The sequence below is a fragment of the Octopus bimaculoides genome, chromosome 6 (genome assembly GCF_046866305.1).
Source record: "Octopus bimaculoides isolate indiv1 chromosome 6, ASM4686630v1, whole genome shotgun sequence".
NCBI lineage: Eukaryota > Metazoa > Mollusca > Cephalopoda > Octopoda > Octopodidae > Octopus > Octopus bimaculoides.
This window is the reverse complement of record NC_142933.1, coordinates 57455519-57480518: the sequence shown is the minus strand read 5'-3', so window position 1 is coordinate 57480518 and position 25000 is coordinate 57455519. Positions and strand designations below refer to the sequence as shown.

General features: G+C 38.6%; 2 protein-coding genes across 5 annotated transcripts in view; one reads left to right on the top strand and one right to left on the bottom strand.

The window, feature by feature from the left end:
- The window catches only part of LOC106878752 (ras association domain-containing protein 5), a 247897-nt gene that overhangs the window by 77502 nt on the left and 145395 nt on the right, over window positions 1-25000 (top strand). The window lies entirely within an intron of this gene.
- The window catches only part of LOC149135138 (uncharacterized), a 111313-nt gene that overhangs the window by 30675 nt on the left and 55638 nt on the right, over window positions 1-25000 (bottom strand). For 2 of the 3 annotated variants that reach the window (XM_089353944.1, XM_089353946.1), the window contains exon 2: window positions 13103-13263. In XM_089353944.1, the coding sequence (XP_089210070.1) occupies window positions 13103-13263 (161 nt within the window). Of the gene's footprint in view, window positions 1-2462; window positions 3858-13102; window positions 13264-25000 lie in introns of those variants that run through there. The other variant, XM_089353947.1, reaches the window with a different exon arrangement.

Sequence of the window (25000 nt, the reverse complement as noted above, 5' to 3'; positions counted from 1 at the left end):
TGCAAATATATACATATATATATATATATATATATATATATATATATATACCTATATATATATATATATATATATATATACATATATATATATATATACCTAGCCTTTGACAGGGTCCCCCGATCCCTTATTTGGTGGTCAATGAGGAAACTTGAGATAGAAGAATGGTTAGTGAGAGCTGTGCGAGCCATGTACAGAGATGCTGCCAGTAAGGTGAGGGTTGGAAATGAGTACAGCAATGAATTCCGGATAGAGGTAGGGGTCCACCAAGGTTCCGTCCTCAGCCCCCTCTTATTTATCATAGTCCTCCAGGCAATCACAGAGGAGTTCAAGACAGGTTGCCCCTGGGAGCTCCTCTATGCTGATGACCTTGCCCTAATTGCGGAGTCACTATCAGAACTAGAGGAGAAGTTTCAGGTGTGGAAGCAAGGTCTAGAATTGAAGGGCCTTAGAGTCAACCCAGCTAAAACCAAAATCCTAATAAGTAGGAAGGTAGATAAAACACAAACCCCTTCAGGCAGATGGCCCTGCTCAGTATGTAGAAAAGGAGTAGGTAGTAACTCTATAAGATGTACCCAGTGCAAGCTATGGACACATAAGAGGTGCAGCAACATCAAAGGCAGGTTAACTATCAAGTTAGTTTTTGTTTGTGGCAGATGTTCAGGTGCAATAAAGACTGTAAACAAACAGGAAACAACTTCTATCTCATTCCAGGGTGAAAAACTAGAGGTAGTCAATAGCTTCCGCTATCTGGGCGACCAAGCTAGTAGTGGGGGTGGGTGCGCTGAAAGTGTAGCTGCTAGAATAAGAATAGCCTGGGCAAAGTTTAGAGAGCTCTTACCCCTGCTGGCGACAAAGGGACTCTCACTCAGAGTAAAAGGCAGACTGTATGACGCATGCGTACGAACAGCCATGCTACATGGCAGTGAAACATGGGCTGTAACTGCTGAGGACATATGTAAGCTCGCAAGGAATGAAGCCAGTATGCTCCGTTGGATGTGTAATGTCAATGTGAATACCCCTCAGAGTGTAAGTATCTTGAGAGAAAAGCTGAACATTAGAAGCATCAGTTGTGGTGTGCAAGAGAGACGATTGCGCTGGTATGGACATGTGGTGAGAATGGATGAGGATAGCTGCGTGAAAAAGTGCCACACCCTAACAGTTGAGGGAACCCGTGGAAGAGGTAGGCCCAGGAAGACCTGGGCTGAGGTGGTGAGGCAAGACCTTCGTACATTGGGCCCCACCGAGGCGATGACTACTGACTGAGACCTTTGGAAATGTGCTGTGCGTGAGAAGACCCGGCAAGCCAAGTAAGATCGTTGCCAGTGCCCCTGGACTGGTTCTTGTGCGGGTGGCACATGAGATGCACCATTTTGAGCGTGGCTGTTGCCAGTACCGCCTGACTGGCTCCCGTAGGATTTTTGAGCGAGATCGTTGCCAGTGTCCCTGGACTGGCTTGTGCGGGTGGCACATAAAAGACACCATTTCGAGCGTGGCCGTTTTCGTGTGGGTGACACGTAAAAGCACCCACTACACTCTCTGAGTGGTTGGCGTTAGGAAGGGCATCCAGCTGTAGAAACTCTGCCAAATTAGACTGGAGCCTGGTGTTGCCATCCGGTTTCACCAGTCCTCAGTCAAATCGTCCAACCCATGCTAGCATGGAAAGCGGACGTTAAACGATGATGATGATGATGATATATATATATATATATATATATACATATATATATATATATATATATACATCTACATATATATATATACATGTATAAGTATACATTTGTGCAGATATATATATGCATTATGTATGTATATATGTATGTATGCCTGTATACATGTGAGAGTATAGCTTCACTGTAGTAGATTGAGTATGAAAATGAAACCATTAAAGTGAAAGTATCTGCCATTACAGTACTGCATGAAGTTCTTGAAAAATTGAGTCATGCAGTGAGCCCCTTTCAGTTGGCAAACAAGCCCTGAGTAGCCAGTTATCTTTTTCAATGTATTTGTTCATGACAGATCTCAACAATCCAACACTTGACAACTGGTGTTGGATTATTTACATTCTAGTACCTAGTAACTTAGTTTGGTTTGGCAAAACAGACTAACAGAATAAGTTCCAGGCTGTAAAATTTTTTTTAAAAGTACTGTCAGAAGCAGTAATAACTCTCAACTATTTCCAACCCATTCTCAGATTGACTACTATAGTTTCAGAGTAACCCCCCACCAACCTCTGTTAATCATATTCCCTCCATAACAGAAGCCATTCATCTACATCTATTTTCCTCACTGAGCACCAAATTACTGAATGTGGTAACCCATGAAATGCCTTCACTAAGACAACAAATGCCAGGAATAATGGTTAACTCCTAGCTAAGTATTTCTTCTGCAATTGCCTCACTAGGAAGATTGCATTCATAGTACCTCTTTTGAACATGAAGCCAAACTACATAGTTACTTACAAAAGTGTGTGAATGCATGTGAGTCTCCTTATCTTGATATAGCGTGGTAGTCAATATGAGTGTCATCATCATACAAGTAGTGTTATTTGCTTACAATGCTTCATGAAAACACAGCCAGCTTCATGAAAACATCAATGATGGGTAGGAGTGAAGGGAGGAGAGGAGTCAGATGAAGAAAGGAGGGTAGTTGAGTCCATGTGGCGCAAAGTAGCAAAGAGAGAAGATTAATTCCTGTTCACGGCAAAGGCAGGAGTCCAGATGGCCCCTGTGCAAAGACAATCCAAACACCGACATGTGCTGTAGTGAATGACTGGTAAAGCAGAAATGGCATGAGACCAGGGTATCATTGCCAAGTCTGATGTCTCAGAGGTGCTCCACAAACTGGTCAGCCAAGCAGCATCTCATTTGACCAATGTACAGAGAAGGGCAAAAAGAACAGGAGATGCAGTAAATAATGTTGTTAGAAGTGCGGGTAAAGGAGTTGATGATACAATAGGGATGATGATGGGTACCTGTGAGGATGGTGGTGTTGGAGAGGTAGGGATAAGTGCGGCAGTGTGGGTGGGAACAGGGGAACAAACCAGGTTGGGAGGTGGGGTTAAGGAAGAAACTGTGGACCAGGATGTCATGCAGGTTGTGGGCTTGTTTAAAGGAGGGAGGGGTAGGTTGGGGAAGACGTGCAAGGTGGTGAGGTCGGGCTGGAGTCACTGGAAGGCTCAGAGAATGGTGCGTTGGAGGAGCAGGGTGGTGGGGTGGTAGGTGAGGGGAAACAGGAAACAGGCAATGGGAGGGAGAGAGGGCAGAGGCACAGTCCATGGAACATGGTCTGGCAAGGGCTGTGTGGGTAGTGGTGGGGGGATATCCACGAAGGATGAAGTGTTGGGACTGAGTCTCAAAGTCATGGTAGTCACTGCATATATATATATCATCATCATCATCGTTTAACGTCCGCTTTCCATGCTAGCATTGGTTGGACGATTTGACTGAGGACTGGTGAAACCGGATGGCAACACCAGGCTCCAATCTAATTTGGCAGAGTTTCTACAGCTGGATGCCCTTCCTAATGCCAATGCATTCATTTGTTTGGCAATTTGACAATACTGAGACACTAAACATGTGCATATGCACATACACACATGCATGCATGGCAGCAGCAGTAATAATAAAATCTAAGAACAGGTTCTGCTTAAATTCACTAGTATTACGTTAGTCCATACAAATCCTGCATCCTGATAACTGTTGTGCTTGCAGCACTTGTTGCACCAGACCAATACAAGTTTGAAGGATGAGATTGGGACTGGTTCTGGACAAACCATGCCCACCATAATAATATTCATCATGCAGTTTGTTCAGTAAACCAAGGCATCAGAACACCATCTCATTTTCTTCATATGTCTAGAGGTAAAAATGAAAAAGGTAACAATGAAAGAGGTAACAGGGAGATGCTACTGGATGTCTTTAGCTTTGATCCTGCACAGAGGCAGGCACAGGGTAATGGTCATTTTCCACAAAACTGGAACAGATGTGGATTTCATATCCTCCTAAGGTGACAAAGTAGACCTCTTTAGGTACAGCATTGTTCTCCTCAATTTGGGACAAGAGACTGAAAAGGAACAAAGCCTGCTATACTTAAACTTCTTAGGCCACTGCTCTTGGTTAACCACCCAATGATGCAGTTGAAGAAACTTATCGTTCTAGACACAACTTAAAAATGAATCCTCAGCCCATGGAATGTCAGGACACTACTAAACAGTAACAACAGACCAGAGTACAGAACTGTTCTGACAGCCAGAACACTAAGCAGATACAACACTGACATAGCTGCAGTGATTGAGACAAAATTTGCATAGGAGGGTTAGTTAGAGGCAGCCAGAACAGGCTATACATTCTTTGGGATTTGTTATGTCCAGAGAAGAGTCCAGACAAGTAGGTGTAAGCTTTGCTATACAATCTCAGTTCACTAACTGGTTCAACTCACTGCTGAATAGAATCAATGCCCATCTCATGGATATTATGCTTGGAATTGGAAAATACCCAATATGCTACCATCATAAGTGTTATGCTCCAACCATAAGCCACATTGAAAAATCCAAAGAAGCCTTCTATGATGACCTCAGTAAAGTAATTAGGAGTGCTATACAAAGACAGACAAATTCTTAAGTTGGTAAAGATGATTTTACATAGAAGGGAGTACTACGGAAGCATGGCATTGGAAAGGAGAACTCTAGGGTTATCTCCCTCCCACTAAAGTGCAGAGAGTTCAAACAAACAATTACTAATACAATCTGGCAACCAGTCGACAAGCACAAAACAACTTGGATACACACTAGATCAAAAGATTGGCATAAAAGAGGGACCAGAGATGCAGATTGTTGGTCAGATCATAGGCTAGTCAGGAGCATCATCTCCTTAAAGTTTACAGCCAAAAAACCTAGACACAGAATCAAGCCTGTATAGAGGAACAATGTATCTGCACTCAAGGTACAAGAAAAGTACACTGATTTTGGGCAGATTTTGTACAGTATGTCAGATGACACTCGTGAGTATTGAAAAATATGGGAAGAGTAACTTATATATGAGACAGTGTCATTACAGAGGTTTCTGCAAGACGTCACAATCTAAGTGCAACTGAGGTGGGTTGGCCATGTGGTATGCATGGAAAACACTTGGTTACCTAAAACCCTACTCTGTGGTCAACTTAGCTCTGATGCCAGGCACTAAGACTGCCCACTGCTTCATTTTAGGACACTCTAAAAACCTGCTTTAAAATCTATAAGATATACCTGAAGACATGAGAATCAGAAGCAGTAAATAAAGCTCAGTGGAGAAGCTGTTGCTACCAAACCATTTCCAACTTTGAGGCAGCCAGGATCAAGACTCTGAAGGAAAAAGAGCTCAACAGAGAGCCAGGTTCAATCTACTCCCAAATGATGGAGACTTCTACAGCAAAGTTTACAAATCCTGGATAGATCTGAATTCCCACATGAAACAACTTAGCAAAACATCGAGTTAAGAACATTGTGCAGCTGTGTCCTGCTGAATCCTCATTTATTGAAGTGATAAGAGAGTCCAATATATATCAATAAGGGAGAGGAGAGAGGGAGAAGAGAGAGGGAGGGAGGTATGTGGGGAGAGAGAGAGAGAGAGAGAGAGAGAGAGAGAGAGAGAGAAAGAGAAAGCAATGCAGTGGGATCACAAGCAGCATAATGGAAAAGAAGTATTTCGTGCATAACAAGTCCACAAGTACACCCATAAAAAAAATTCTTTCAAAACTTGCAAACCTCCATAGAAGTAGTTATTAGCTTTCAAAACCTATGCGACCAAACTAGTAATGAAAGGTGTTCTGAAGGCACAGTTCCTAAATTAAGAAATAGGTGGAAAATGTTCAGGGAACTATTTGTTATCTTTGCTGGCAGCAAAGAGTATCTCTCTCACTATGAAGGGAAAATAATGATGCTGGTATGTGAAATGCAATGCCGCATGGTAACAAAACATGAGCATTGAATGGGGAGGGTGTGTAAACACTGGAAAAAATGAGTTGAGCATGTACTAGTGGATGTGTAATGTTAGTGAGTATGAATGACAGAGCACAAATGAGCTGAGAGAAATTAAATATAATGCACTAGAGGGAAGAGTGAGCTAACATGGACATGTGATGCATGTAAAAGAAAGCAGTTGAATAAAAAAAGTGCCACAGAAACCAAGTGAAAAGCATACACAGAAGAGAAAAACATGAGAAGTGATGAAGGCTGCTCTCAGAAGACTGAAACTTATGAAAGAAATTACAAAGGCACAAGTGCTAAAATGCTATGCCAGAGAAAACTCATCCAGCCCCCCCCCCCCTCTCTCTCATGGTTTTCACACTGTTCCTGTCTATCAAATTTCTCACATAAAGCAGTGGTCAACCATCAGCTATAATAGAAGAACTTACCCAAGATGTTGCACAGTGGGACCAAACCTAGGACAACTTGATTATTGTATAAGAGGCCCTCATGCTGTTAACAGCAACTCAATTACTCTGAACTTCTTTCTTTCCTTATAGCCTCCATATAAAATGTTACGACCAGTATTTTTTGTGTATATAAAAAAAAATTAATGACTATGGCGTATGATGACTACATCGTAGTTTTAATGACTACAACGTAGTTTTCCATAATGCTGATATTGTTTAATCTACCAGAGAAAAACTGAATTCCGTATTTATTTACTGTATGCTGAACAGGCTCACAGAACCAGTGAATACTGATAGTGGTTTTGAACTCATGATTGGTAATCTAACACTTGAAAGTTTCTTTCAGGACAACAATTCAAACAAGTAAAAAGTGTCTACAATCTAAGAGCAATATCAACAAATTTGTCTTGAAATAAAAATTTTTTAAAAACATTTCCATTATACTTTCTTTTTGCAAATAACAGTGCACTGTCTGAAAATGGAACTTAAAATCAAAATGAAAAGAAGAATTGCTCTGATAAACATCTACAACGGTCAAGAAGCATTAATGATTGCACAAGAACTTAAATATATAACAGACAGCCCTGTGTTTTCCATAGATGGCATGCCTTAGTAAACTACCTGATCCCATTATTTGAATTTACAGAACCTTCCAAATATATTATGAACTACCAGCTAAAATTTTAGTATAAATACTATTGAAAATTACAAGCACTAGTTCGAGAAGAGAAAGAGTAAAAGGATTTGAACTAGTATTTATTGCTTACTAGGGAACCTGTTTGAAATAAATGAAATTCTCCCAACAAGCAATAGCCACATGATTCAAGTCCAAGTAGGGGTCGTATTGTTCCTTTTTATCTCAATTTAGTGCTTATAATATTAAATGTCTTGTGAAAACATGCCTGCCAAAATGAAAAGAACAAAGAAAAAAAGAAAAAGGAAACGTGTGCACACCTCTGCAACAAATAACTATCTTGCTAAGTAAAAATATCCAAAATAATATCCCAAATCAAGAAATTAAACAAAATAAAATTTAAAAAACATCAAATATACAAAGTGAGTGTACAAAAAAATTTGTGTTTTAAAGCATAAAATAAGGTATACTTATGTTACTTCATCATCATCATTTAATGTCTGTTGTCCATGCTGGTATGGGTTGGACAATTTGACCAAGGCTGGTAAGTTGAGGGGATGCACCAGACTCCAGTCTGATTTGGCATGGCTTCTACGGCTGGATGCCTTTCCTAATGCCAACCATTCCAAGAGTGTAACAGGTGCATTTACATGCAACCAGCATGGGTACCAGCTGCATGATTACAATTTCACTTGGCTTGATGAGTCTTCTCAGGCACAGTATATTGCCAAAGGTCTCAGTTATTTGTCATTGCCTCTGTCAATGCTTGAAAGGTGCTTTACATGCCAGTTATGTGACACTGGCATCGGTCACATTGCCTCCATGAGTCCCAACACTTGAAAGGTGCTTTTTACATGCCAATGGCACAGGTACCAGTTGCTTCCATGATGCCCAATGCTCAAAAGGTACTTTTTATGTGCCACCAGCATGGGTGCCAGTTATGTGACATTGGCATCAGCCACAACTGAGATTTCACTTGGCTTGACAAGTCTCCTCAAGCATAGCATATTGCCAAAGGTCTCGGTCACTAGTCATTGCCTTTGTAAAGCCCAACTTTCAAAGATCATGCTTCACCACCTCGTCCCATGTCTTTCTGGGTCTACCTCTTCCACAGGTTCCCTTGTCCATATGTGTCACATATGCATCACAGCTGTCTTTGTCCATATGCATCACAACCAGCACAACCATCTCTCTTGCACACCACATTTGATGCCTCTTATGCCCAATTTTTCTCTGAAGATGCTTACACTGTCATACATGCATACTGACATTGCACATCCAGCAAAGTATGCTAGCTTCATTCCTTTCAAGCCTATGCATTGCCCTCGGTGGTCACAACCTATGTTTCACCACTGTGTAGCATAGCTGTTTGCACACTGCTATCATACTGTCTGCCTTTCACTTTGAAGGAGAGGCTCTTTGTTGCCAACAGAGGTAGGAGCCCACTGAACTTTGCTCAGGCTATTCTTATTCTAGCAGCTACAATCTCGAAGCACCCACCTCTGATACTGACTTGATCACCTAGATAATAGAAGCTATCAACTACCTCTAGCTTACCCCACTGACATTTGATCGAGTCTGTTTTCTGTACATTCTTAGTGTTTATTGTACATGTACACCTTGCACACACACGCAAAAGTTATTTTCTCAGTTAACCTTCCTGTGATATTGTTGCACCTTTTAAGTGTCCATAACTTGCACCAGGTACATTTTATGGAACTTCTACCTATGCCTTTCCTACAGATTGAGCAGGGCCATCTACCTCAGGGGATTTGTGATTTGTCTGCTTTCCTACTTATTAAGACTTGGGTTTTTGCTAGATTAACTTTTTTATTCTAGACTCTTTTATTCTAGACCTTGCTTCCACACCTGAAACTTCTCTAGTTCTGGTAGTAGTTATAACTTATGAAAGCAAATTCTTTGAGGGAGGGCCCTTCACCAGAGACTTTAACCCTTTAGTATTCAGATTATTCTGTTAAATGTAATGTTTATTTATTCACATTGTTTTGGATTAGACACGCATTATCTTGTAGCTTTGAGATTTTGATAATGTGATTTTTAAAATGACAATGTAGGAGAGATGTGAAAGGCAGGATCTGGCTGGTTTGAAAAGAAAACAGGTGGAACATTCTTACTGCATATGGCCAGTTTAAATTCTAAAGGGTTAAGCTGTTCTAGAGAAATAATATAACACTTCAACAAATATCTTCAATGAAGATGGACAAAAGAAAACCTCACTCATAGAAGAACTGTTGAACAGATATTAAGTTCTAAGAAGCATGTTTACTTTCAAATGAACTCTACCAATCTATAAATGTTCTTTTGCATTTGAGATTACAGATTCATATATAAAACAAATTTTCTACAGCTCACTACTTTAGGAGGCTTTGTCAGGTAAAAATCTGCTTAAAGCAAAAAAGAGCATTCTAAGGGAATTGTTGGGTGACTAAGATATTAATCAAGTTGTTTTGTATAAAGAATTGGGATAGGTGTGTCATGAAGAACAGTGTAATATTCATTTGAATGGAGAAAGAGAGGAGGTGTTGCAATCATCCTAAATCATTAAGATGTTGGCCAACTGATTAAAGAGTTCATAATTTATACCCAGTCATAACCACAGCTGGGTATCCACAGCTAAGACACTTAATTCTAACTGGCTGTAAAATATATAATATATAAAATAATAAGCAAAATACAAACACTTTGTAGATATAACTAAATATTGTGAGCAGTGCCTAATTGATGAGTGTCTCATTAGATTACAGAGTGAATCCTCCTCTGAATATAGTTTTGCACGGAGTCTACAAATGTCCTCTTCCTCAAGTCAGGAATTCATATGCCTTATCAAACCAATGACCAATGGATCCATACCACTTATCTCTCACACACACACACACACACACTGGTTGAGCTTTCACTGCATCACTACTATATTCTTTATAAGATTAAAATCCAGATCATGGATTAATACGATAAGTTCAAGTTGAGGCCACTGCTAGTTCAGAAGCATCAAATTGGCATCAACTTTGAAAAGGGGATAAGTCATACCATCTATTCCCCACCCCTACCATAAACATGGTAGCCAAGTTACCAAAGGTGGCAAGCAGAGGATCCTTGTCCAAGCTTAAAAAATGACACTGTAATGAAAGCATTTGTGACTGGCAATACAATCACAGCAGCATCAATTTCATAGAGTAGGTAGATCCTACAAAGACTTGAGAAATTTATCACCTAGTCAAGGATGAGTTTCAAGTCTGCCAAGCCAAGGTCCATGGTGCTCAAGAAGGGAAAGGTGGTGAACTAATTTTAATTCTATTGTATTTGGAATAGTCATCTCCATAAAGAAGTAACCAGTCAAGAATCTTGGGAAGCTCCTTGATTCAACATTAAAATGACTCAGCTGTCACTGAAAACTTTAAGAAAGATACTGAAATTTGACTAGCTAGTTTACAGGGTTCTGCTGACAACAGTTGAACCCATCAAAAAGAAGATCAGTAGCTTTCTCTGCAATTGGTAGCAGTTTTCCCTGTAGTTTTGGTAGTGCACCATTGTACAGGACTAGTGTGTCTTGCAACTCTCATTCAGTGGTTTCACTGAAGAGTTTAGGTAATACAGAGACGAAACAATGTCATCAGCTAGCACCAAAAGGAGAACACAGAAGAAATGGAAGGCAGAGAAAGCAATGCAAGAGGCAGTCACACCTTAGGCAGAAGGAGTTGCTGAGTATCATATTAACTGGCAGAGTGGGCTTGAAATAATTCCCAAAGATCCAGGTTAGCAAAGCCCAGGGAAAATGGAGATACCACACTATCCAAGAAGAAGTCTAAGCACACAGAGGAAGAGCAAGTGAGCAGGACAGTGGGGTTCAGATAGCAGAGAGTGTGCTGCAGCACATGTTTCCTTGATCAAACAACATGCAGGCAGACTTTTATCATGTTTGGGTTTTTATCCAGAGTGTCTACTTTGTCCTACCAAGTTTAGCTAGCCTTCACATCTGGAGCAAGAGCAAGACACCTTCCTAAACTCTCTGCTTTGAAAGAGGATCTTTAGAACATCAATTACTTACTGCTAAATGTCAAGATAGAAACTGCAAGATGCACAATATGTCCATGGGGGTAGGTTATATAGCATTCACAGGACACTCAATCTGCAAAGTGCTCAATTGGATGGGCTTTGGACAGGCAACAAAAAAGCTGCCTCTGTAAAGAGGTTACAATTAGTGAAGTCATTTGGTGGCTTAGATTAAAAAGAGTACTCTGTTGGCAATTTATGATGAAACACAAGACTGAGCAGCCTAGATGAGGGACCCTGATATTGAAAGTCCAAAAACATACAACCATTGATGATGTGTCCCAGCTCATCCAAGAGATGTATCTTGTAAACATTTATGCATGAGTTACCACTAGACGTTTCTGTCGTCTGAGGATCAAGAAAGGAAATTCGGGGTAGCAATTCACAGACTCAGATTTGAATAAATGTTATTTTACTCTACTTAACAATATTGAGCTTATTTTAAATTTCATAGCAATTCATACCAATGTAAACTCATAATTATCACACATGCATACATGTGTGTGCATATCATTTTTAAAAATTACCAGAGATAAAATGCAGAAAGAAATCTTGATATATAATGCTTAAATTTTCTTTTTTATTATGGATAATTAACAAGTAGGATGTAGTTAGTCAAGTTGCAATGTTATTACCAGTCTGAATATGGTTGATGCACGTTCAAACTGGGGAACAAGCTACTCACTGCATTTTGTCACAGAGAATATATCTCGCTTGTTGACAATTGGTGTGTGTATACCTAGATCAGCTCGCAGTGCCATCTACTTAGACTGTGAGATGCTAGCATTTTGGAGTAGTTATCTCCTCATTGGTCACAGATACCAGGCAGACAACAATACAAGCTGAATTAAGAGGCTGCGAGCTGATCTAGGTGTATACACACCATTTGTCAACAAGTGAGATATATTCTCCATGACAAAACGCAGTGAGTAGCTTGTTCCCCAGTTCGAATGTGCATCAAGCATATTCAGACTGATAATAACAATGCAACTTTACTTATCAATGCTTAGTGCTCCCCCTCCGTAATTTACTTACGGTAAGCCACCGTATAGCGTTACCAGTCATCATACAGTGACTGGAAAAGCATAAGAGAACTAATCTCTTAATTCAGCTTGTTGCATTGTCTGCTTAGTGTCAGTGACCGATGAGGAGATAACTACTCCGAAATGCTAGCATCTCACAGTCTAGGTAGATGGCACTGTGAGCTGATATACACACCATTTGTCAACAAACAGGATATATTTTCCATGACAAAATGTAGTGAGTAGCTTGTTCCCCAGTTTGAACATGCATCAACCATATTTGGACTGATAATAACATTGCAACTTTACTCAACATATAAATACTAGTTCAGTCACTTAAAGATGAGTATAAATTATTATCTTGCATTGAGAAGTATCTCCAACACAAGGCTAAGAGGACCAAGTACAATGATATAAGCCCTGGTGAGACAATAAACTTCTTTTTATAGACAGTAATCTCTCCTCCTATGTAAATCCACTGATGCAAAGAACACTACCATAAAGCTATCAATTCCATTTAATATTCATTCTCCCAGTATATGACTTATGCACCTCTACAACAAGATCAAGAACATAAGAAGCCTATCCAGAGCCACTTCCAGTTGTGAGCTGTTACTATGAAGATCATAATAGCAGTTGCCCTGGCCTCTAAATCTTGGGTTTCTTACTGCCATTTCCAACAACTCTAGAAGAAACGTAAAGCCAGATGTTCTACATTCTATTCAAATTTAGGAAAACAATTCTATTTTTATCAATCTTTGTTCTAAAAGAAACATTAGAATTGTGATTGTTTCCAAGCAAAAAAAAAAAGTAGCATTAAACATTGCATATAGATATTACATCACAGAACATTGTTTGTGTGTTTATTCTGTGCATTTTAGTAAAATGGGCATCAAACAGCATCAAAAGATTGAAAGACAGACAATGATTTTAGAAAAATATTTAACACAAATATACTTACATTGGATAATGTATCAGAAACTGTACTGTTGCTACCAGGTGTAGAAGCTGGTTCTGATAAAGAGGTTTCTATGGAACCATCTGACATGGAATTAGGTAAGTTATTAGCACAATCTAATGTCACTAGCTGTCGACAAGTTTTATGACATGTGTATTGACAATCTGAAATGGAAAACAAAAGAACAGATATAAAAGATTAAGAAAGAAAAAATATAATTGAAGGGACTTATTTATATCATAACAAAAGCAGATAATCATGAGATTAGAAATAATTTATGGCTGAAGAAGAATACATTAATGTGAATTTTAAGAGAGATTTTTTTTTAAGGTTAAGAAAATATATGAATCTGAATATGAGATGTATAATTTTACTTTTATACCTTTAATATGTAACACTGAGTGGGAAAATGGGATTCATTAAAAGTTAGAAAGCAATGGTTTTCTGGATCTTTAGATTGTATATGTTCCACAATACATAGAATTAGCCAAGTTGTATGTACATAACAATATAATTTTACTCTCATCAATAGAGAAGAACAATATTAATTTCTCAAGTTTCTTGAAAAGAACTGAAGATGTCAAGTAGGCTAGGATCAGATTTACAATCAAATTAACCAAACTGTGAGTGGGAGACACAACTCTTGAACTGTAAAACATGAGTGAGAAGTCAACACCAGTTGAATTTTTGTTAAAGGACATAAATATTGTGAAACAGGTAGACTGTACCTGTAATCCAAAAGGCCAGCCTTGTCACACAGTGTTACACTGGTTCTGCCTGAGAATTATGCTAATAGTACAAGTGTTTGTGGAATACTGAGCCACTTGTATTATAGTTCAATGAATGGGTAGGTTAACTGGTCAAACAACTGGATGCACGTTGTTGAAACTGAACTATCATAGATAGGTTATTCTAGTTAGAGTAAATCTATGCTACAGAGAAAGTGCACTGAAAAATTTTAACTAACTATAAACTCAGTACACAGGTATTGATGTAACCTTTAACTTTTTAAATTGATGTAACTGATAAAAACTTTTGTGAGAACACAATAAATCCAATGTTATAATTTACAGTTGCTGTTTCATTCCAAGGCAACAATACTTGAGCAGACCTATATGATCAAAGGAATTCCAGCTAATACCATCATTAGAATATCTAGGACTAAATTATCTAATTCCTCTTTCCTAAGAAGGAGATTAAGCTGAGATTTGAAGGAAATCAAGCTGATACTTCTTTCATGTTGAGTGACCATAAAGATCATTTGGGAGGAGTGAAGAGTTAGATAACATTTATGAATATTCTACTTCCTAAAATTACATTCATCACCATTGTTTAACATCCACATTTCCATGAGAGAGAGAGAGAGAGAGAGAGAGAGAAAGAGAGAGGGAGAGAGAGAGAGAGAGAAAGAGAGAGAGAGAGAGAGAGAGAGAGAGAGAGAGAGAGAGAGAGAGAGAGAGAGAGAGAGAGAGAGAGAGAGAGAGAGAGACCTTAGGCTGCTATCAGAGGTAAATGCTCTCTGAACTTCCTCCATATTATTCTTATTCTAGGTATTACATTTTCTGTACATCCTCTTTTATTGCTAATTAGGTCACCTAGGTAGCAAAAATATCTACAACTTCTAGAGCGCTACCTGGACATCTAAGGAAATTAGTTTCCCATGTATTTGTGGTCTTTATGGCTCTTGTACATGTTCCACATACAAACACCACTTTCTTTAACTTTCCTACTATTCTACTGCACCTCTTGTATGTCCTTAGTTTGCACTGGTACACCAAATGGAATTTCTGCCTACACCCTTCCTACATATCAAGCAGGGCCATTTACTGGAAGGGTGAAGGGTCCTGTCCAATTTCTTGCTTACTAGCACCTTTGTCTTTGCTAAGTTAACTTTAAGACCCTCTCATTCTAGGCCCTGTTTCCACATCTTGAATTTCTTTTCTAAATCTATTACAGACTCTGCTATGAGGGCAAGATCATCAGCATATAGTAATTCCCTTGGACTTCTAGTCTTAAATTCCTCTGTTATAGCCTGGAGGATGATAATGAAGAGGAGGGGGCTGAGGATCAAGCCTTGGTGAACACCCACCTGTACACTAAATCCGTTACTGTACCCATAACCAACTCATACCTTACTAACAGCACCCATGAACTTGGCCTGTACTGCTTTCACAAACCATTTGTCTATCCCTAACTTCCTCAGAGACCACCATATTACAAAGTGAGGTAGATCAACAAATACCAAGTACAACAGCTTGTACTTAGCTAAATACTTCTCTTGCAGTTGCTTCACAGCGAAAATAGCATCTGTGGCGCTTCTCAGGACAAAGCCAAAATGCATTTCATCTAGTCTAATTTTGTTCCAACTTAATTAGGTTATAACTCTTTCCACAACTTTCATCACCTGGTCCAACAATTGATGCTTCTATAACTACTTGTATCTCTCTTGTAGTTGTAGCAGCTGACCATGATGCTGCTGCACCAGTCACAAGATTCCTAAATAACCTGATTACCTATACAGATGACTAGACTGTATCCAACTCTACAAGATGTCTTAAGCATCTTGGCAGTGACTCCTGATAGATCAGGTCCCTTCCCTGTCCTCATATCCTTAGATGCCTTATCTGTCATTCTGCTGTCAACTAGGATAGCTAGTCCTTCTGTTGGGTTCACATGAGGAAGATTCCCCTTCTCCTATTCATTCTCTCCATTTAATAGTGTTTGATAGTAGTTCTTCCATGCCTCTTTTTTTTCAGGATCACTAAGAGCAAACATACCATTATCTCTCCATACACACTACTCTCCAGCAACATCTTGATTCTCTCTAAGACACTGTCTGACAATCTGGAACACCTCCAGCCTCTGATCTTTATGTAAGACATTGGCAAACCTCTTCCTTTCTGCTTCTGCTTTGGTTAGATATACCAGATGCCTATCATCTCTTTGACTTATCTGATATGGTTATTTGCTATGGTTATCCCCACTCTTTCCAAGTCCATTTCTTCTCTTTTATAGTTCTGTCGACCTCACTGTTCCACCACTATGTCATCCTTGGTCAGGCAGAAGCTTTGTTCCAATGACATTTGATCTGTTGCCCTCAGATTGTCCTGTAAGAGCTTCCCGCTGTCCTCTGTGTTGTATGTCTTCATCTCTACCCCCTCTTCATCAAAGGCTTCATTATGGATATCTCTAAATCTCTGCCTATTTGAAAGATCCTTGAGCTTCCATAGTATCCTTTTCCATATCGATCTGTGTCTTGGGATCTTTCTAACTTTAAGTCCAAAGTCACTAACCTATGTTGAGTTGTACATTCTTCACCTGGGAAAGACCCTGCATTCATGAGCATATGCCTGTCCCTTTTTCTGGCAAGGATGTAGTCAATCTGGCTAGTGTGCCCACCAGATTGGTAAATGATCAGAGTTGCTGGCAGGTTCCCCAAAGTTGGTGTTCCAAACCATTAAGCCATTTGCATCACAAAACTCTAGAAGCCGTATTCCCTCCTCATTTCTGGAACTAAAGCAATAGCTTCTATGCATGCCATGAAAACCATCTTGCTACAATAAAAACATCATTGTCTTTCATCATCAAGGTAATGTGCAGAAGGGATTAATAGAAATGGTCCTTCTGAATATCTGTGAGTTCGACATGTGGAGCATATACAGAGATAAATGACATTGCTGAATCACTATCAAAACTAGAGAAGAAATTTCAAGTATGGAAGCAAGGTCTGGAATCAAAGGGACCAAGAGTTAACATAGCAAACACCAAAGTATTGATAAGTAAGAGAACAGACAAATCACAGGTCCGTTCAAAGAGGTGACCCCTGCTCGATATGTAGAAAAGATGTCGGGAGAAACTCCAGAAGGTGTACCCAGAGTAAGTTATGGACACATAAGGATGCAGTGGTATCACTGGATGATTGACAGAGAAAATAGTCTTTACATGTGACAGATGTAGAGGTACATTAAACACCAGAAATGTACAAAAAAATAGACTCCCTCATACGCCTAGAAGTAGTAGACAGTTTCTGTTACTTAGGTGACCAAGTTAGCAGTTGGGGTGGTTGTTCAAAAAGCATAGCTGCTAGAATAAAAATAGGCTGGGTAAAATTCAGAGAGCTACTACCTCTATTAGTAATGAAGGGCCTCTCCCTCAGAGTGAAAGGCAGATTGTATGATGCTTGTATATAGACAGCTATTACTACATGATAGTGACTACTGCCATGTAACTACTGTGACATTGGTTGTAACTACTGAGGATATGTGAAGGCTTGAAAGAAATGAAACCAGTATGCTTTGCTGGATGGGTAATGTCAGTGTGCATATATGACAAAGTGTAACTGATTTGAGAGAAAAACTGGGTATACATAGAATCAGATGTAGTGTACTGGTATGGCCATGTAATGTGTATGAATGGGGACAGTTGCATCAAGAGGTGCTGATCTCTAATTGTAGAGGGAACATGTGGAAGGAGTAAACCCAGGAAGATGTGGAACAAAGTGGTGAGAAAGGATCTACAAACATTGGGACTAACAGAGGGGAGACTCCTGATGGTTTGCTCTGCTTGAAACGACATGTCAAGTTAAGTAAAAGCACAGTTGCTCTTGCATACATGTTCGTCCTTTACAACCTTCTCAAGTTCAGCATCTTGCAGGCTCTTAAGTGCTGGTGCCCTATAAAAAGTGCACATCAGTGCTGTGTAAAAGCACCCAGTACACTCTGTAAAGTAGCTGGCACTAGGAAGGGCATCCAGCTGTAGAAACCATGCCAAAACAGACATGGAAGCTGGTCAGCTCCTGTCAAACCGTTCAACCCATGCCAGCATGGAAAATGGACGTTAAATGATGATGATGATATATATATATATATATATATATACATACATACATACACAAACACATACACTAGGTTTCTTTCAGTTTCCATCAACCAAAATCTACTCACAGGACTTTGTTTGACCTGGTGCTATAGAAAACACTTACTGAATGAAAAAAAAAAAGGCATCAGAGGGGTGACGCATCCCCTGCATGCACACACAGATAAAATAAAATTTAATTAAATAAATATATTCTCAGATAAATTCATATTTCAACAAAATAACATCAAGAGTTATTTCTCCTGCTTATTCTTTATGCATATGTTACAGAGAAAAAAGTATTTCACTTCAACCATTTAAAAGTTTTTAAGATAATCAAACCAAAATTTAATGAGTGTGAGCCACTAACCCAATAGGTATCTCTGCCAAATTTGGTGAAAATCTGTTCAGCCATTTTCCAGTAATTATGCAAACACACAGACAAAGACACGCAACTACAATACCCTGTTTTCGCTTATGCATGCAGGGTAATTAACAGTTAAGATATCTCAAGGCACCATGGTTAGAGGAAACCATATAAAAGCCAGTTGAATAGATTGAGCCTGTAATTCAAAGGTCTAGTCTTGTCATGTACTCTGCCATACTGGTTCAGCACAGGCATGTGTACCTATTAAGGGTACAATTGTTTGTGGAGTACTTAATAATTTACACATTTGAACTGAACTAAGTTTATTGCTTTATTGAATATATATATGTATGTGTACAGAAATATACATACAGTTTTACAATTTATTGGGGAGCTAAAAACACATCTGCAGTAAGTTGAAAACATGTATACTAGTTTTGAAATTTATAAGAATCTTTACAAAAAACTCATTCATGTAATTTAATTTTGTAAAGATAAATTATGATAAGAAAGTTCTAAAAATAGCAAATATATTCAGATAATTTACTGAGTAAAAGAATATTAGAACTTTTGCAAAAGGATTTTTTCCCCTTTTCTTTCAATAAAAAGCAAATATTACTGACTAGCAGTAGGACAGAAGTGGATGGTCTTGTTTTTGATCGAAATTAAATATTATAAGTATAATTTGATAGATGCACAATGTGAACATGAAAACATTCAAATGAGATAAAACAACTAGCGATAATTAATAAATCATGTGCAGTCCGACATACAGAAAGGAGTGTGAAAATAAGATAGAATAAATAAAAAATACCTACAAAGAACTAAAAGCAAATCAGAAATTCCAAATGAATTAAACAAAAGGCAGTGTCTTCAGAAAAAATAACCAAGGGCAGACATATGACAATAGGAGAAAGAACCAGTTTGACTTACACAGGCTTGGGAATGTAAATATTAAAACAATAGTGATGAAATAAATTTGGGTTATATTATCTCAAATTTCCCTCCTTCACAGAATAAAACTAGAATGTCCGTTTATTAATTACAAGAAAATGCATGAATTTTAAATTAGTGGCCTTATCATATTCACATATACATAATCTATTAAATTATTTATGTAAATTTTATATAATAAAATATTGATATAAATAATATAAATAATGAATAATAAATCATCATCATCATCATCATCGTTTAACGTCCGCTTTCCATGCTAGCATGGGTTGGACGATTTGACTGAGGACTGGTGAAACCGGATGGCAACACCAGGCTCCATGCAAAATGCATCTTTTACTTCATCTAAACTTGATCAACAAAAAAAGAGCTAAACTAGCAACTATTTAAAATGTTTAATGCAATGTGCAATGTATTCACGCATAATATACAGTTCTTCAGAATATAAAACAAAAATGGTACTAAAATGTGTTAAGCTCACTTAAGATTCTTTTCAATTTCTGAATAAACTCCTTCCATTAGCTATTTTTTAACATCTGTAAGCACATTTTTTTTTAACATTATCATTATATCTGAAATCAGTTCACACTTGCCATTTGTTCTGCTCACTAAAAGTGACATACATTTCTTTTTTAAAAATTTCATTATCATTTTATTGGCTATTAAATTGTACAAAGAAAATGTCTTTACTCTTTACATGTCTTACTAAGAAAATTATGGAGGAAAAGTGTTTCCGGGTCAGAATGGTCAGTTTCAAAGTAGGTATTTGACAATTGGACAATCTTTATTGAGAACTGCTATGAAACCCTAACCCTAACATTCATAGAGATGAATTGAAACCTTTATTAAAAAACATGTCAACTACAACATACTAAAATCCAATTGTATATTTCAATAAAAATGTTTTTGTTGTTTATTCTAAACACTATCTTTGCTCAAAGTCCACAGCTCTCTCTCTCTCTCTCTCTCTCTCTCTCTCTCTCTCTCTCTCCAACCCCCTTCTCTTCTTTTTCTTGTTTTGATCTTTCAACTTAGATTCACTATTTTGAGTTTCTATCAACCAGCTAAGTTACAGTAACTTTCATTGTCATTGCAATAGCAATTATAATTTTAAAGAAGTGAAAAGGATCTTGTTTGCATGAAAACACTAACAAATCGAAGTACTTCCACATTTCACTATTTTATAGATTTTGATTCTTAAGTCCAACATATGGTGTTTCTTTAGTATTAGAATTTGTACACACACACACACACACACACACACACACACACACACACACACACACACACACATTCAGAGGTTGTAGCCAATGTTTATTTTTATGAAGGAGTAACAATGAGATGCATATCATGTGCATGAATTTACATTTTATTGGATTCATTCATTTAATGTTTTTTTTTTCATGCTACCAAAGGTTTGGACAGGAACTGAAATAGGATTTAACAGCTGGGTGCTCTTCCTTTCGCCACAGGACTTCATAAGCACAGTGACAGGTCATAATATTTAAAAAAAAAATCAACATCACTACTGTTTCATTGAGGCAATGACAAATGTGGAATATAAACATTCTCACATATTCACAAACATAATACACAAAAACACACACACACACACACACACACAATACAATTCCTCACAAGGCCTCAGCCTGGGGCTATAGTAAAAGACAGTTAAGGTGCTGTATAGTTGGACTGAACATGAAACCACAAGGTTGCAAAGCAAACTTCTAAACCATATGGCCATGCTTGTATCCAAATATTATTTGAAGCAGCAGACAGTGAATACAGTAAATAATTATTGTTTATATTTTGGATTGGATCTGTGCAATATAGGTGCAGGCATAGCTGTTTGGTTAAGAAGTTTGCTTCCCAACCACATGGTTTCAAGTTCGGTCCCAATGTGTGGCAACTTGGGCAAGTATCTCCTACTATAGCTTCAAGCTAATCAAAACTTTGTGAGTAGATTTGATCAATAGGAACTAAAGGAAGCTCATCGTGTGTGTGTGTGTGTGTGTGTGTGTGTGTGTGTATCTCTCTCTCTCTCTCTCTCCTTTTGACATTGCACAACAGTTGTAAATATGTATCACTGTCAAACAGGCAGTGCCTCTTTTTGATTCTCCATGGAAACATGTTTGGCTATCGAAAAATATTAATTTGCTTGGAAACAGGTAGGAGCTGATGACAGGAAGGGACATCTAGCCATAGAAAATGTGATTCAATGAATTTTATGATCCACAAAAGCATAGAAAAGTGGATATCAAGGAAGAGGAGGGGAAAGTTGTTCTACTTAAATGTATTTAGTTTTACTGCTGTAAATTATTTTAAAAGTTTAAGAATATGACAGAACTGTCCATGAAATTTTAGTTTTTCAATTGCCTTGTTCTTAGAAACAGCCAAAATGACAATCATCTTTCCTAATTATAAAATCATTTTAGACAACATTATTTACATTTGATGGATATTTGTCCTCATCTTGTTTATTGTTAACATGTTTCAGCTGATACACCCTCCAGCCTTCATCAGGTGTCTTGGGGAAATTTCAAACCTGTGTTCTCATTCCTAAAGTATTTTTCAATGTTGTTGTTATTATTATTATTATTATTATTATTCAGGTCACTGCCTGGAATTGAACTCGGAATCTTGGGGTTAGTAGCCCACGCTCTTAACAAATGTAATTTTATTGCACTTCAGTCTCCACTCAAACTCCGTAGTAAATCAGTAATGGTAGAGAGATACTTACTTAACTGGCTACATAGAAAGAAAGTAAGAACATAGATGCCAAACCCATTAACACACCAACTTGGGTTTTTAAAAATAGTAACAATACTGTTGCCATCCCTATTAATTAAACAACTGTGATGATTGACGCTAGCTAGAAAAAGCAGAACACACACACATTATAACAGTATGCTATTGTACATACACAATCTTGCTTCCAATTCAAACAGAACATGCTTTGAAAAAGTTGACTCTCCAACCTACCATTGATAATTTGTTTCTAAATATCCCACCCTTCCACCCACTTTTTACTTAATAGATTCCATGCAAACAAAATCTAGCTTTTAAGAACATCATAAGCGCTACTAAATTGTATGTCAAGACTGTGCATCAACAAGCTTTCATTTGCTATATGCCCATGGGCAATTATGGAGTGAATTTTAGGGCTTATAAATCTAATATTTTTCTATCCTTCCTTAATACCGATTCCCATATGCTATTCATATCTGCACTCGGGCTGCTTAGGAGGTTGTTGTGTCCTAGCATATGTGCTGCTTCTTTTAGGTTTCGTATTTTCCAGTGGTGTTTTCTGTCTATTATTTTAACTTCATCCCACAGAGGGAGGTGGTCTCCATTTTTCCATACATGATCAGCTATACCTGATTTATCAATATCTCCTCATGTCACGGCTTTGCCATGTTCGTCTACCCTTATTTTGAGTGGGTGGCATGTTTTGCCTTTGTGTAACCTACCACAGCTGTCTTTGGTCATATTCTCTTCTATTGGTGGTTTTACTCGAAGGAGATATTTGCAAAGTGTTGTATTAATCTTGAATATTGTCCTGATGTCATATGGGCCGCATATTTTTTGTATCTTTTCAGAGAGGCCTTTCACATAGGGTAGACAGACTGTGGACAGTTTTTTTTATTTCATCCTCTCTTTTCTTCATAATTAGAGTGGATAGTACGAAGAAAAGAGAGGATGAAACCAATAAACTGTCCACACAGATCTATTTTATATATAAGAATCTGTAGAAAAGGCATATATCTGTAGAAAAGGCGTAGGTAGAAACTCTATAAGATGTACCCAGTGTAAGCTATGGACACATAAGAGATGCAGCAATATCAAAGGAAGGCTAACTAGCAAGATAGTTTTTGTATGTGGCAGATGTTTAGGAGCAATAAACACTGAAAATGTGCAGAAAACAACTATTGCCACATTCCAGGGAGAAAAACTAAAAGTAGTTGATAGCTTCCGTTACCTATGTGACCAAGTCAGTAGCGGGTGAGGTTGCACTGAAAGTGTAGCTGCTAGAATAAGAATAGCCTGGGCAAAGTTCACAGAGCTCTTACCTCTGCTGGTAACAAAGAGCCTCTCGCTCAGAATAAAAGGCAGAGTGTATGACGCATGTGTACGAACAGCCATGCTACATGGCAGTGAAACATGGGCCATGACTGCTGAGGACATGCGTAAGCTCACAAGGAATGAAGCCAGTATGCTCCAATGGATGTGTAATGTCAGTGTGCATACCTGACAGAGTGTAAGTACCTTGAGAGAAAAGTTGGACCTAAGAAGCATCAGTTGTGGTGTGCAAGAGAGATGATTGCCCTGGTATGGTCATGTGGCGAGAATGGATGAGGATAGCTGCGTGAAAAAGTGCCACACCCTAGCGGTTGAGGGAACCTGTGGAAGAGGTAGACCCAGGAAGACCTGGTATGAGGTTGTAAAGCACGACCTTCGAACATTAGACCTCACCGAGGCAATGACTTGTGACCGAGACCTTTGGAAATATGCAGTGCGTGAGAAGACCCGGCAAGCCAAGTGAGACCATAATCCAAGGCCTCTGCCAGGGATGTAGCCAGCCTACTTATGCGAACCTTTCCTTCATTGGACACTAAACTCTGCTTGCGAAGACCTGTTGAGGCAAGTGAAATCAAAATCGAACCAAATTCAAAGACTGGCACCCATGCCAACCTCTCCTTCATTGGACACTAAACTTGGCTTGCGAAGACCTGTTGGGGCAAGTGAAATCGAAATCGTGATTGAACCAAATTCAATGACTTGGTACCTGTGCCAGTGGAGCGCTAAGAGCACCGACCAAGCGTGATCATTGCCAGAGCAGCTGTCTGGCTCCCGCGCCAGTGGCATATAAATAGCACCATTTGAGCCTGATCGTTACCAGCGTCGCCTTACTGGCACTTGTGCTGGTGGCACGTGAAAAGACATTCGAGCGAGGTCGTTGCCAGTGCCGCTGGACTGGCTCCTGTGCAGGTGGCACGTAAAAAACACCATTTTGAGCGTGGCTATTGCCAGTACTGGTCCTCGTGCCAGTGGTACGTAAAAGCACCCACTACACTCTCAGAGTGGTTGACGTTAGGAAGGGCATCCAGCTGTAGAAACTCTGCCCGATCAGATTGGAGCCTGGTGCAGCTATCTGGTTCGCCAGTCTTCAGTCAAATCGTCCAACCTATGCTAGCATGGAAGGCAGATGTTAAACGATAATGATGATGATGATGAAGATGATGACGATTAGATTAATTTTAGTTCTAGTGATACATGTATACAGAAATAGACAAATGTAATTTTATTGCACTTCAGTCTCCACTCAAACTCCGTAGTAAATCAGTAATGGTAGAGAGATACTTACTTAACTGGCTACATAGAAAGAAAGTAAGAACATAGATGCCAAACCCATTAACACACCAGCTTGGGTTTTTAAAAATAGTAACAATACTGTTGCCATCCCTATTAATTAAACAACTGTGATGATTGACGCTAGCTAGAAAAAGCAGAACACACACACATTATAACAATATGCTATTGTACATACACAATCTTGCTTCCAATTCAAACAGAACATGCTTTGAAAAAGTTGACTCTCCAACCTACCATTGATAATTTGTTTCTAAATATCCCACCCTTCCACCCACTTTTTACTTAATAGATTCCATGCAAACAAAATCTAGCTTTTAAGAACATCATAAGCGCTACTAAATTGTATGTCAAGA